The sequence below is a fragment of the Saimiri boliviensis genome, chromosome 1 (genome assembly GCF_048565385.1).
Source record: "Saimiri boliviensis isolate mSaiBol1 chromosome 1, mSaiBol1.pri, whole genome shotgun sequence".
Lineage (NCBI taxonomy): Eukaryota > Metazoa > Chordata > Mammalia > Primates > Cebidae > Saimiri > Saimiri boliviensis.
The window spans coordinates 232,288,290-232,301,951 of NC_133449.1; the positions used below are offsets into that span (position 1 = coordinate 232,288,290).

At 42.0% G+C, this 13,662-nt stretch overlaps 1 protein-coding gene, 1 long non-coding RNA gene and 1 pseudogene across 5 annotated transcripts in view; 1 reads left to right on the top strand and 2 right to left on the bottom strand.

The window, feature by feature from the left end:
* The window catches only part of CRHBP (corticotropin releasing hormone binding protein), a 26,083-nt gene extending 23,467 nt beyond the window's left edge, over positions 1 to 2,616 (bottom strand). For 3 of the 4 annotated variants that reach the window (XR_005579924.2, XR_012513443.1, XM_074384597.1), the window contains exon 1: positions 258 to 2,616. Coding sequence is in view for 2 of the 4 variants with exons in the window: in XM_074384597.1 (XP_074240698.1) it covers positions 258 to 338 (81 nt within the window). In the remaining 2 variants the exon portion in view is untranslated. The remainder of the gene's footprint in view (positions 1 to 257) is intronic. The other variant, XM_003920828.4, reaches the window with a different exon arrangement.
* Positions 1 to 11,663, top strand: part of LOC141581031 (uncharacterized) — an 11,898-nt gene extending 235 nt beyond the window's left edge. Inside the window, exons 2-3 of the long non-coding RNA XR_012513445.1 lie at positions 8,181 to 9,407; positions 11,369 to 11,663. This is a non-coding gene — a long non-coding RNA (uncharacterized LOC141581031). The remainder of the gene's footprint in view (positions 1 to 8,180; positions 9,408 to 11,368) is intronic.
* Positions 4,725 to 4,804, bottom strand: LOC120365821 (U6atac minor spliceosomal RNA; annotated as a pseudogene).
* Positions 11,664 to 13,662: the final 1,999 nt, after the last annotated feature.

Consider the following 13,662-nt stretch of genomic DNA (forward strand, 5'->3'; position numbering starts at 1 on the left):
AAAGAAGACGGGGAGGTTTTAGACCCTCTCCATCAGCCTCGGGTATCCCCAGGGTCCAGAGGAAGGCAGGCAGGCGCAGTCTGGGATGCTCAGAGGCAAGGAGGAAGACCAGGATAGGGGAAACCAGGGGCAAGAGAGCATCCAGCAGAGAGGGAAGAAACAGCGAACCCCAAAAGGCTGCGAGCAGAGGCAACCTGCCTGCGACCTAGGACTCACACGCAAGGAAGGTGAGATGGGTCAGTCCAGGGGTGGCTCACCTCTAGGTACCGGCTTTCCCCTCTTAGAGCCGTCAGGAAGATGAGAACGAAGTGACACTGAAGTTTGAAGTTGGGTGACATGCTGGCCTTGCCTCTGCAGCTGCTGTGCTCTGCTCCGGAGGTCCTGGGCTTTCCTTCCCACACCCTCACGCAGACTGAGAGCTGGAAGCTGGTAGGGTCCCTTTGCTGGGTCTCTTTTATAGAGCAATGGGGAGCGGAGGCTCTCTGCCCCTAACTGATCAGAGCTCAGTAACCATGGGTTACCCTGTCTCATTGACAAAGTACGTGGTGATGACGAGGGTCCAGCTCTCAGCCACAAATTTTCAGCGTGGCCCAGCATTATTCACCAAGAAAGATTTCAGTCACTACAACTTAGTGCACTAAAGTGTTGGAGAATGAGGCGGAGACAAAGAATAAGGGAGGGCATTTTGTTGACCTGCCAAATGCTACATTATTCTTTTCTGAGGGCATTCAGGGAATTTTCCACTTTGCAAATCAAAGTAACAAAGTTACATACATGCACAAAATACTCAAACATATATAGCCTATATTGTGCAGCCTCATCACATAACCTTGGGTGGAACCATGCTAGAAATGGTCAAATAATTTCTTATTCATGCAATTACTCATGCCTCTCAGTAAGAAACGTGAGGCATTTTCATCTTTAAAAAGAGGAAGAACAGAAGAAGAAGTCTGATTTTGCAGAATATTGCAGTAATGCAGTTGTAAGCTTTCTTCCTGTCCCTTACTCTTTGCTTTATCCTAGTCCAGTTTCTCATAAGCATTTCTTTCATGGAAAACTAACTCTGGTGTCACTGGACTTCTGGATTTTAGTTGACCTCTGTCAACTTGACCTGAATGTTTGCTTGATATACACACTCCTAAGCCAGGTAGCTGTAGACATGACCTTCGCATCCATCTGAACCACTGAGAGATTAAGACATTCCATTTCATGCCTTCAAATACCTGGATTACTTTAACACTCTGGTAAAAAGAACTGCTGAGAAGCTTTATTATAACTGCTCACCAGCAAATTTACAGGGCTAAAAAAAAAATGACTTAGGGATCCAGAAATAAGTATAAGCTTATCTCTGCTATTAGGAGAGAAGAGAATTGCTTCTTTGTGTCCAAAATTGTGGGAAACATGAGGATGCTCCACTTTTGTCTTTCCTACCCCTTTCCCATCTCTGTACAAGCATTGTTATTACAATTATTACAAATAGTGAGACCATAATTCAGAGTTTTAAAGGAAGGAATGGCTATACTTTTAGTTTTAAAATATTCAAATTAAACAGTAATTATCCTGGCAGTGTCAGAACTGGATTATTTTTATGTCAGGACAATTCTGAGCTCTGGTGAGGCTTCCTCTTTGTTGTTTAATCAGGAGGCCTTCCTGCCACAGCCCAAATTTGTAAGCAGTCCTCAGACCACAGACAGTGTGAGGGAAAAAAGTACCCAAAGCTCATGGACACTGGCCACCATGTCCTCATCCCAAGAGCTGTTTAGATGCCTGAACTTTAAAAGGGTTATAAAGAAAACTGAGAGGAATAAAGGAGGCGAAAACCAAACTATTTGACCCCAACTTGCTGGCCTCAGACATGCCAGGCCATCTTCAGGTCTATCTCCCATCCTTTTCGTGCCTAGAGGGAGCCTCAGGCCTACTCACCCAGCATGCCATGCTACAGGCCCTCTTCCCTTTCTTTTTTTTTTGAGACGGAGTCTTGCTCTGTCTCCCACAGGCTGGAGTGCAGTGGGGTGATCTTGGCTCACTGCAACCTTTGCCTCTCAGGCTCAAGTGATTCTCCTGCCTCAGCCTCCTGAGTACCAGGGACTACAGCCACGTGCCACCATGCCCAGCTAATTTTTTGTATTTTTAGTAGAGACCGGGTTTCACCATGTTAACCAGGTTGGTCTCGATCCCCTGACCTCGCCATCTGCCTGCCTTGGCCTCCCAAAGTGCTGTGATCACAGGCATGAGCCACTATACCCAGCCAGGCCGTCTTCCCTTTCCCATTGACTTAGCCACAGTTCTTGGCCCGATCCCAGAATTCAGTCCAGCACCAACCTTGGAGACCTCTGCCTTTTCCTGTTCGGTGGTCTGGCACCTGGTGTCACTCCAGCTCAGTGTTGCTTTATTAGCATCACCAAGGAGACATTCTTGGCCACCCGGCCCCTTTACAAGCTTATGCACATGTGTACGTGTACACACACACATGCACACACGCATGTGCATGAACAACAGTGATGTTCCCACCCTGGTCTCATGATGCCCCCTCCCCAGGAACCACACACAGCAAGAGCTGGGATGAAAGAGCGCTAACATAGGGACTAATTTACAAACATCATAGCACAGCGTCTGATTTTACTTAATCCACAAATTATAGTACAAGATGAACCTCATTCCCACCAAATTCTAGGTGATAAATTAATGTGTAGTTTTCACCAGTTTGGTAAATACCTACTAAGCCAGTGGAAACTACCTTTTTTAAAAAAAAGTAGGGATAACTAATTGATGGAAACTACAACCTATGGAGGAAAACTAAGATTAAATCGGAAAACAAGGAGAAGCCAGGTAGCCATTCCCTCTGAGAGAAAGTATTAAAAATGGTTGAGAGAAATGGAAGAGTAATTTGGATTAGGCAGAAGAAAATGTTTCTTGGCAACAAGTAGGCCTATGTTTGAGGACTAAGGAGAAATTATTTTCATGGACTGCTTTGATCATTCAAACAATTGGCTTAATATTTTAAAGTTGTTTGTTCAACAAACCGACTGGATTTTTAAAAAAAATATATGTTCTGGATAAATTCAGAGTTCCCATGTTGATTGGAAATTACCTCTATGTTAACCTCCATCCTTTTCAAATATTTCAGTTTTTCTTCATTTTTTTCCAGACAGCTTCTCCAATGTTGCTGTTATACCGTCCCTGATAGGTGCTTTTGGGGTCTTCAACAATTATTAGGCAGGGTTAAGACTTTCTGTTAGGTAGGATTAAGACATTTTTTTCTTTCATAAAGCCCCAGAGCAAATTGTCACCTATGTTAAGCCTGAAGATGAAATGAAGGTGGCGTCCCAATAGCCAGATCCAGATTCAATCCATGAACACGGGGGCAGGTGCAGAATTTAAAATTGTGCCAAGACTGAAGAGGTGCACACAGAGAGCTTCTGACAGACACTTCAACACATAAGCCATGGCAGAGCCTCCACAGGCTGCGCTTTGGCTTACACAGTCACGTTGTAGGCCATGTTTTTAGGGGGACCACAAAATCCCTTTGCATGCAAGTTAGAAGTTGTAATATGACCTGTAATAATAAATTTTTTATTTTGTTTATCACGTCAACACAGAACATCACTAATACATGCTTTAGATGAACCTCTTTTCCTTTCCTGACTAATCAATTAGCTGAAATGTAAGAAAATTGAACATATGATTGCGTTCTTTAAGAAATAAAGACTGCTGACTATAACTCATTGTAGTTAACCAACAACCACGACCAAGCAGTTGTCAGTTGCTTTCAAGATGACTTGCTTGAATTAATTTAGCTATTATTTTTATTGATTGTGGTAAGAAGAGTTAAAACACGAGATCTACTCTTAGTATTATTAGAATTTTTTGAGATGGAGACTCTGTCGCCCAAGCTGAAGTGTAGTGGCGTGATCGTGGCTCACTGCAACCTTCACCTCCCGGGTTCAAGCGATTTTCCTGTCTCAGCCTCCTAGGCTGGGACTAGGCGCACGCCACCACGCCTGGGTAATTTTAGTAGAGACAAGGGTGCCACCATATTGGCCAGGTTGGTCTTGAACTCCTGACCTCGTGATCTGTCCACCTCAGCCTCCCAAAGTGCTTGGATTATAGGCGTGAGCCACCATGCCTGGCCACGAGATCTACTCTCTTAAAAGATATTTAAGTGTGCAACACAATATCATCAACTATAGGCACAACATAGTACAACAGATCTCTGGAACTTATTCATCTTGCATAGCTGAAACTGTATACCCGTTTTACCCTCCTCCCAATCCCTGCAACCATCATTGTACTGTCTGCTTCTATGAGTCTCTCACTACTTTAGATACCTCGTATAAGTGGAATCATGCAGTATTTGCCCTTTTGGCTGGCTTCTTTCACTTAGCATAATGTCCTCAAGGTTCATCCATGCTGTAGTGTATGAGAAAGATTTCCTTTTTTTTCAGACTAATAGTTCATTGTATATCTATACCACACTTTATTTATTTATTCATCAACATTTAGGTTGTTTCCACATCTTAGCTGTTGTGAATAGTGGTGCAATGAACATGGGAGTGCAGGCATCTCTTCAACATACTGATTTCATCACCCATGTATTAAGCCTAGTACTCAATAGGTATTTTTCCTGATTCTCTCCCTCTTCCCACCCTCCACCTTCCGATAGCCCTCAGTATGTGTTATTTTCACTTATGTGTCCACGTGTTCTCATCATTTAGCTCCCACTTACAAGTGAGGACACACGGTATTTGATTTTCTGTTCCTTTTGTCAAGGGGAATGCTAACCTTCTCACCTTTTATACAATACTCTATTTTTTTTTTTTTTTGAGAAAACTCCATACATTTTTCCATAATGGCTATGCTAATTGCCATTTTCTCAACAGTGACTAGGGTTTCCTTTTCTCCCTGCCAGCACTTGTCATCTTGTATTTTTTTGATAATAGCCATTAGAACAGTTTCGAGGTGGTATTTCATTGTGGATTTGATTTGCATTTTCTTGATCATTGGTGACACTGAGCATCTTTTCATATACTGGCTGGCCATTTGTATGTCTTCTTTGGAGAAATGTCTATTTAAGTCTTTAGCCCATTTTTAAAATGACTTAGTAGGTTTTTTGCTGAGTTGTAGGAGTTTCTTATATATTTTGGATATTAACCACTTAGCAGACACATGGTTTGTAAATGTTTTCTTGCATTCTGTAGGTTACCTTTGTACTCTGCTGATCATTTCCTTCACTATCCAGAAGCTATATATTTCTTTCTTTAGAGACAGAGTCTCACTCTGTTTCCCAGGCTGGAGTACAGTAGCACAATTTCAGCTCACTGCAACCTCCGCCTCCTGGATTCAAACAATTCTCCTGCCTCATCCTCCCCAGTAGCTGGGATTACAGGTGTGCACCACCACATCCAGGGCTTTCATCATGTTGGCCATGATGGTTTCAAACTTCTGACCTCAAACGATCCACCTGCCTCAGCCTCTCAAAGTGCTGGGATTACAGGCGTGAGCCACTGCTCTTGGCCTGCAGAAGCTTTTTAGTTTGACGTAGTCCCACTTGTCTATTTTTGCTTTTGTTGCCTGTGCTTATAGTGTCATATCCGTGAAATCATTGCCAAGACCAATGTCATGATGCTTTTTCCTGTTTTCTTTAGAAGTTTTATAGTGTCAGGTCTTACGCTTAAGTCTTTAACCCATTTTGAGTTGAGCTTTGTGTAAGATGTAAGGTAAAGTTTCAATTTTATTCTTTTGTGTGTGGATATCCAGTTTTCCCAGCACTGTTTGTTGAACAGATTATCTCTTCCCCAATATGTATTCTTGGCACCCTTGTTGAAGATGAGTTGACCATTTATTTGTGGATTTATTTCTGGGCTCTCTGTTCTGCTCGGTTGGTCTATATGTCAGACTTTATGCTCATAACATATTGTTTTAATTACTGTAGTTTGTGATATATTTTGAAATCAGGAAGTGTGGTGCCTCCTGCTTTCTTTCTTTCTCAAGACTGTTTTGGCTATTTGAGGTCTTTTTGGTTTCACATGAATTTTATAATTATTTTTCTATTTCAGTAAAAAAATGATTTGGCTGTTTTTTAATGCAACTGGTTTTAGTAGATAAGATTTATTTTTCATGTGTGTTTGAGATCAGGAAGGAAGAAACTAAGCACGCACCCTTTGGGGAACTAGTATAAATCAGCCTTGGAATGAAATTCTAACGTGCCAGCTATTTTCAACCCAAATGATGATCAACAGTCAGTAAAAGTTCAAGCTTTTCAGGGTTGCAAGTGACTGATATCAAACTTGAACTTAAGCCAAAAGGGAAATTTATTATCAGGACACGAAGACTTCTTCCAGAGTACATGGAGCGCCAGGGCGAGGAGGAATAAAGGCAGGAGCTTGAATGCTGCTGCCCAGTCTCTCTGTCTGCTAGCTGACTTTCCTGACATCTACAGTCCCTATGGTGGTAAACAAGCCACCAACAATTCTAAATTTTACATGTTACTGTTCAATAAAAATAAAATAAAATGTGCTCCACAAAATTGTAGGAAGAGGTCCAGAGGCCAGGGGTAGGATCTTGTCATAACAGGACTGTTCTCAATGCAGCCATAGGGATAGAGAAGAGAGAAGCAGTTTTCAGAAGAAGGGATGCTGAATCCACAAAATAATAGGTATCCACAAAAGAGTAAAACAAAACAAAACAAAGCTGGATTCAATGATGTCTTTGATTGTAAATTTTCTCACAGGGAAACTGGTGATATACACTAAGAATTATTGTAGAGATCAAATATTATAATATATATAATACATAAAGCATATATTTAAATGGTAGCTGTTATTAAATTATACCAACCATATTATATGTCTTTATCACTAGTGTTTTACTCCTAATAATAATTTTATATGAGTGCATGCATAGGGTATGTTTTTCATATAATTGTTAAATCAGAATGAATGACTTCATATTAGAACATTAACAGACTTTAAAAGCCACAGTTAGCAAAACAGGGAACTGAGTTAAAATATAATTACAGAACTGCATTTCAAAAGATTAGCTAGGAATGGTTCCCATTAAAGATTGCAGAGTCGTTCAGCTGCATCAGAGAGAAGAGCTGAAATACAGAGTGTAGTAAAATTGAGAAGACTGAAGAAAAGGGGAACTGGAAATTACGAAGCAGGAACAGAAAATAAAATAATTAGGAACTGCCCAAAAGAAGTAGTAGTATTCTGATCCCATAGCAAGGATTGTTGAATGACATCATCTGTTAAGGCCTAGGAACACTGGGAATAAGAAAGTGGTGACTTGGCGAGAAGGCTTTCAAAGAGTAATGATGGCAGGAAAAGGATGAGAGATTACGTGATCTATCTGCCCAGGTTGTCGCAGTGAGTCAGAAACAAAGTCCAGACTAAAGAGATCCCTACGTCCAGCTAGGTAGTCAATCCTTTACAGACAACAGCCTTGGAAATTAACCAAATGACTAGACTAGCAGCAAAAAAAAAAAAAAAAAAAAAAAAAAAAAAGAAAAGAAAGAAAATGAGATGGTGCAGCCCAAAGCAAGATGCCTGCAGATGGATAACTGTGAAGGAGATTGGGGAATGTTCATGTTTGCACAATAGCCTTTGGAGTGACACTGTTACCTCAGCTCCCTTCAGGCTTACTCTAAAATATGCCATGACTAACATCTAGTCAGTAGATCATAATGAAATGCCATTTAACATCCCTCACTGCGTGCATCAAAGGGAAAAGTACTGCCAGGTCCAGAACCGTTGGTGTGTCTGTCATTAAGTAGTGGTGACGCATGGGCACGTAACATCAGCCTCTTCCCTGACGGCAGAGAAATGAAGTGTAAAGAGCCTCATTCCTTAGTGCCTTAGAATAGATCTAAAAGAGAAAACTCTGCCAGCTACATGCAGTGACACAAGAGGATCTAAATAAGGACAGTGGAAGAGAAAACTGCAAGCTAGGCGTTGTTTACTTATCTGTGGTGCCTCCTGATCTCACCTTGGTGGGACCTGCCAGCAGCCAGCCTGCTCCTCCCCTCTGCCAGCCTTCCCCCTTCTACCCACCCTCCTTCCTTTTTTGAGCAAACCCTAACGAACAGATTTAGTTGTGTACTCATAGTATCTTTTATATAGCTTGGAGAGCCCATATCGTATTTGATTCTAACTTTTAATATGTCTGTTTTCCACCCTAAGTGCAAATGCCTCCGAGTTCCACTGTGCATCTCACCCATCTTCCTCCAGAGTGGCCGGCACACGTACACCTGGCACTCCTGGGAAGTGCCTAAAAGAAAATTGAAGAAAGGAGCTTCTGTTTCCACCTAGTTACAAATTAGGGATTAGTCACCACTAAAATGCTGCTGACAGCATCCAAAGATGTGGCACCAGCCAGGCAATGAGAGTCGAATGATAAAACCTCGGGAAAACGAGGAAGTGCTGAAAGGATTCCTGGGTCGCCTGTAAAAGCCCACAGCCAGCTCTGCAGTGTGGTAGCAGCGCAAGGTGGGGAGTGAGCTGGAGGGACGAGGCACAGATAGGGTGAGGCAAGTAGCCGACTCCTAGGGACACAGAAGTTAAGGGGGTGACCAAAAAAACTCAGTCATGATAAAGAATATTATAATGCAATCTGTTATAAAATAAAAATTAATGCAAAAATCTGTGCTGAAAAAAAAGTCTACGTTTTAAATAAATACACTGTGTCAGTGACTTTTCCTTTTACCTCAGGCCCCTTTCTGGTTTCTGGATGTGTTGGCTAATAGAATGGAACCAAAAGGACCCTGGATTGGATGTCCCAAGTCCTGGACCCCTGGCTGGGAGCATGGGGTCATTCTTCTCATCTCTGAGATGAAGGACATGGGAGTAAACATCAGAATCACTGCAGGAGACAGACAGTGTCTCAAATTGGGTAATTTGAGGAGTTTAATAAAAGGACTGTTTACAAGGTGTGGGCAGTGTGCAGGAAAAATGCAAGGAAGGGTGAAGTGTCCCAGGACCAAGAGCAGAGAGGAGCTGTCACACAGCATCCTGAGCACAGAACAGGGGTATGAGGACACAGACAGGAACAGGAGGGGCAAAAGGAAGACATCCAGCCCTGGGAGCAACCGGGTCTCTAAGGTCCTGCCATGGTTTTAAAACTTCTCTGCAAATTCTTTGACACTCTTCCCACAAAAAGATAGAGGCTAATTCTCTTTCCATGTGACTTCTTAGGCCAAGTTAGAAAAAAGCAAAATGCCTTCAGCCCATAGTTCTCTCTCTCTCATGCAATATATGTCTTTGGTGTCCTGAGCCACCATGAAGAAGTCCAGCTACCATGAAGGACTATGCTGGAGAAGTCACATGGAGAGACCACACACAGGGAGATGCCCTGGAGCCCTAGCTGTTTTGGTCCTCAACTGTTTGATCATCCCAGTCTGGGTACCAGAGGTGAGTAAAGAAGCCCTAGAAGTGACCCTGGTTCCAGCCACCATCTGAATGCACCATCATGAGAGAACCCAAGGCAGAAACATCCCATTGAGTACTTCCCAATACCCAACCCACAGGAACCATGAGATAATAAATGGCTGTTGTTTTAAGCCAAAGTTTTGGAGTGATGCATTATTCAGGAATAGATGACTAACACAGGCCCTTTCCATTTCTAATTTTCTACCTTCTCTGGGGCTCTGAACTGGGGAGTCCCCACGTGCTCCAGCTGTATGACAACCTTTGTCTGTGAAGCCCTTGAGCTGAATCACCATCTGTGAGGCATAGCCTTGGGCCCAGATAGCTATTTCTGAACTGAGTCAACATCTGTACAAACAAGCTGACTGGTGCCAAGCCCAACTTGTGGGGGCATAGGAAGTGGCTGAAGAGCCGATACTAAACACTTCAATGTCTCAGCCCTGAACCCAGCACACTCTCACCAGCTGCTGTTGGAATTACATATGAAAGATCAATAAACCCTGCTCCCTTTTCAATGCTGACATTTTAACATTTCTAATCATTACTATTGTGCAAACAAACAAGGTTCCTCTAAGTCATATAGGGGAAGGCGGTCGTTTAATATTAAAGAAGTCAGAGTTTCATTTTGTTGTTTTGCCAATATAAGAGTTATACTGGGCTGGGTGTGGTGGCGCAATGCCTGTAATCCCAGCACTTTGGAAGGCTGAGGCAGGTGGATCACCAGAGGTCAGGAGTTTGAGACCAGCCTGGCCAACGTGGTGAAACCCAATCTCTACTAAAAATACAAAAATTAGCTAGGCACGGTGACGGGTGCCTAGAGTTCCAGTTGCTTGGGAGGCTGAGGCAGGAGAATTACTTGAACCTGGGAGGCAGAGGTTACGGTGAGCAACGATCGCACCCCTGCATTTCAGCCTAGGTAACAAAGCAAGAGTCTAAAAAAAGAATTAAAAAAAAAAGTTATATATTAGGTCCCATTCATGTTTTTAAATATCATGGTATAAAACTGGCCAGAACACTGAATACCTTAGAATTAAAAAGTAAACATCCAGAACCAATTGAAAGTGCTCTAATTAGCAAAATTGGAACAATTTGAGCAACAAAGTAATATGATTATAAACCAGTGAATAAATTTCTACAAACCCATACTAATATAAATAAATAATTGAATAAATTAATAAACAGGGAGAAGAGACAAGTCTCCTGTCCAGAAGAATCCCAAATAATTTATGTTGATTCTCTGCCATCAAGGCGGGGAGCATAACTCTGTGCTCCTTAAAAGTATGCTTCACTTAGTGACTTCCCTTCAAAGAGAATAACATGAGAAGGGGAAAGGGAGAGGTTGAGAGGGTGGGGAGTAGCTCTACAGTGTTCCGAGAAGCCTGACAATACTGTCTCAATCCCAGTCCACATCAACAGTGATACATCACATTGATAGTATCTACCCTGTGTATTAGTCTCTTCTCATGCTGCTAATAAGGACATACCCAAGACAGTAATTTATAAAGAAAAAGAGGTTTAATGGACTCACAGTTTCACAGGGCTGGGGAAGCCTCACAATCATGGCAGAAGGTAAAGGGGGAGCAAAGGCACCTCGTACATGGCAGCAGGCAAGACAGTGTGTGTAAGGGAACTGCCCTTTATAAAACCATCAGATCTCGTGAGACTTATTCACTATCCCAAGAACAGCATGGGAAAAACCTACCCCGTGATTCAATTACCTCCCCAGGTCCCTCCCACGGCACATAGGGATTATGGGAGCAACAATTCAAGATGAGATTTGGGTGGGGACATAGCCAAACCATATCACCTTAAAAACAAAAACCTGGGATCCCAATTTACAATGCCAAAAGGAAAACAAATTAGGCTGAAAGTTGAGTCATGCAAGAAACTGTCTTTCCTTTTGTTCCTAAGCAGATAGCTATTGATAAAAGGTTATATCTCCACAGGTAGCTATTCCGCCATCATCCTATCTTATGGAAGGTGCTGATTTTCTGAGACCAGAAGAATACAAAGTTGACTGTTCCCCTACCTGCTCCTTTTCTCTTGCAACATGTGGATTAGCATACCCTTCCTCTTTCCACTCCAGCCTGCTGTTCGTCTTTAGATACTGAAGCCCTTAAATTCATCTTTGGAGAAAGGCACAGACCACAGACTGTTTTGTGATTCCTTGTTCTTTTCTTTCAGGCATACCCTTAACCTTGGCAAAATAAACTTCTAAATTAATTGAGACCTATCTCAGATACTTTTTGGTTTACAATATGATGTGATGAAATGGTAATTTACCACTGATAAATTTTTTACTTTACTTCCTCTCATAAATTCTGATATGGTTTGGATGTGTGTCCCCACCCAAATCTCACGTTGAAATGTAATCCCCAGAGTTGCAGATGGGGTCTGGCGGGAGAAGGTTGGCTCATGGGGGCAGATTTCTCATGAATGGTTTGGCAGCATCCCCTTGCTACTGTCCTCATGGTAGAGAGTGAGTTCTCGAGAGATCTGGTTGTTAACGTGTGTGGCACCTCCCCTCTCCTCTTGTTCCTGTTTTCACCATGTGACATGCCCGCTCCCACTTCACCTTCAGTCATGAGTAAAAGTTCTGTGAGGCCTCCCCAGAAGCTGAGTGATGTTGGTGCCATGCTTGTACAGCCTGCAGAACCGAGAGCCAATTAAACCTCTTTACAAATTACCCAGTCTCAGATATTTCTCTATAGCAATGCAAGAACTGTATTAGTCAGAGTCCTCCAGAGAACCCTGGAGAATGGGCTAATACAAACCCATAACCCAATCTAATCATAAGCAAAACAGACAAATTCCAACAGAGGGGCATCCTGACCAGTACTTCTCAAAATTGTCAAGATCATCAAAAACAAGAAAAGTCTGAGCAACTGTCCCGGTCAAGGGGACCCTAAGGAGATATGACCAGTAAATGTAATGGAGTAGCTCAAGTGGACTCCTGGACCAGAAAAAGAACAATTGGTAAAACCTAAAGAAATCTGAATAAACTATGGACTTTACTTAATACTATTATGTAGAGATTGATTCATGAGGCCAGGCATGGTGGTTCATGCCCATAATCCCAGAACTTTGGGAAACTGAGGTGGGCAAATCACCTGAGGTCAGGAGTTTGAGACCAGCCTGGCCAACATGGTGTAATTCCATCTCTACTAAAAATATAAAAATCAGCCGGGTGTGGTGGTGCACCCCTGTAATCCCAGCTACTCAGGAGGCTGAGACAGGAGAATAGCTTGAACCCAGGAAGTGGAGGTTGCAGTGAGCCAAGATTGCACCATTGCACTCCAGCCTGGGCAACAAGAGCAAAACTCCATCTCAAAAAAAAAAAAAAAAAAAAAAAAAAAAAAGGAAGGGAGGGCAGGGAATTAAACACCAATTTTGTTTCGTATTACTTCACCCTTTATATGATACATAAATATTTGCAGACCCAAACTTACTGGTTTTTTATTTACATCTTAGACAATGGAAGAGCAGAGCAGTCAAAGAATAATAGTGCCAATGTTTTTTTCTAACAAAATCTGTTTTTTTCTCTAATCTGAAATACATGATTCAAAAGAAATAAATCATTTGTAATTGTCTGGGTGGGGCGGTCATAATAGGTTGCCCTTAAAGTTACTGGCCATGTTATAGGGAGGCAGTGGGATGTGAAGACAGGGATGTATATTTCAAATTTTCAGGTTTAGGTTTAGAATATTTTTTTGCATAATGAGCAAACAAAGGAATAGAGGTACATTCTATTAGTTTAAAAACATGGGGCCCAGGAACAACTTGATAACTATATGGGGAAAAAAACACAATCTGTACTTCACACTATACATAAAAATTAATTTGAGATGGGTCACACACATAGACATGAAAGCTAAAACTGTAAAATATGTAGAAGAAAACACAGGGCATTATCTTTGCAATCTTGGGACAGGTAAAGATTTCTTAGGTTACAGAAAGCACTATCATTAAAAAAACTAATAAATTAAACTTCATTAACATTAAACATTTCTGTTCATCGAAAGAAACTGTGGGGATTCAGAAAGCAATGCCCCAAGTGAAGGCTTCAGAGCAGCCTCAAAAGCAAGTTTCTCTGACTCTCTCCTGCCCTCCTGTCTCTCACCTCTCATTCTTCCTCAACACAAGCCATAGAAACTAGAATTTCTCTTCTGCAAATGGTTCACAAAAACCAGAACTCCAAAAATCCCCAATGCCAGCCATAAAACGTAAAATACGACTCTAA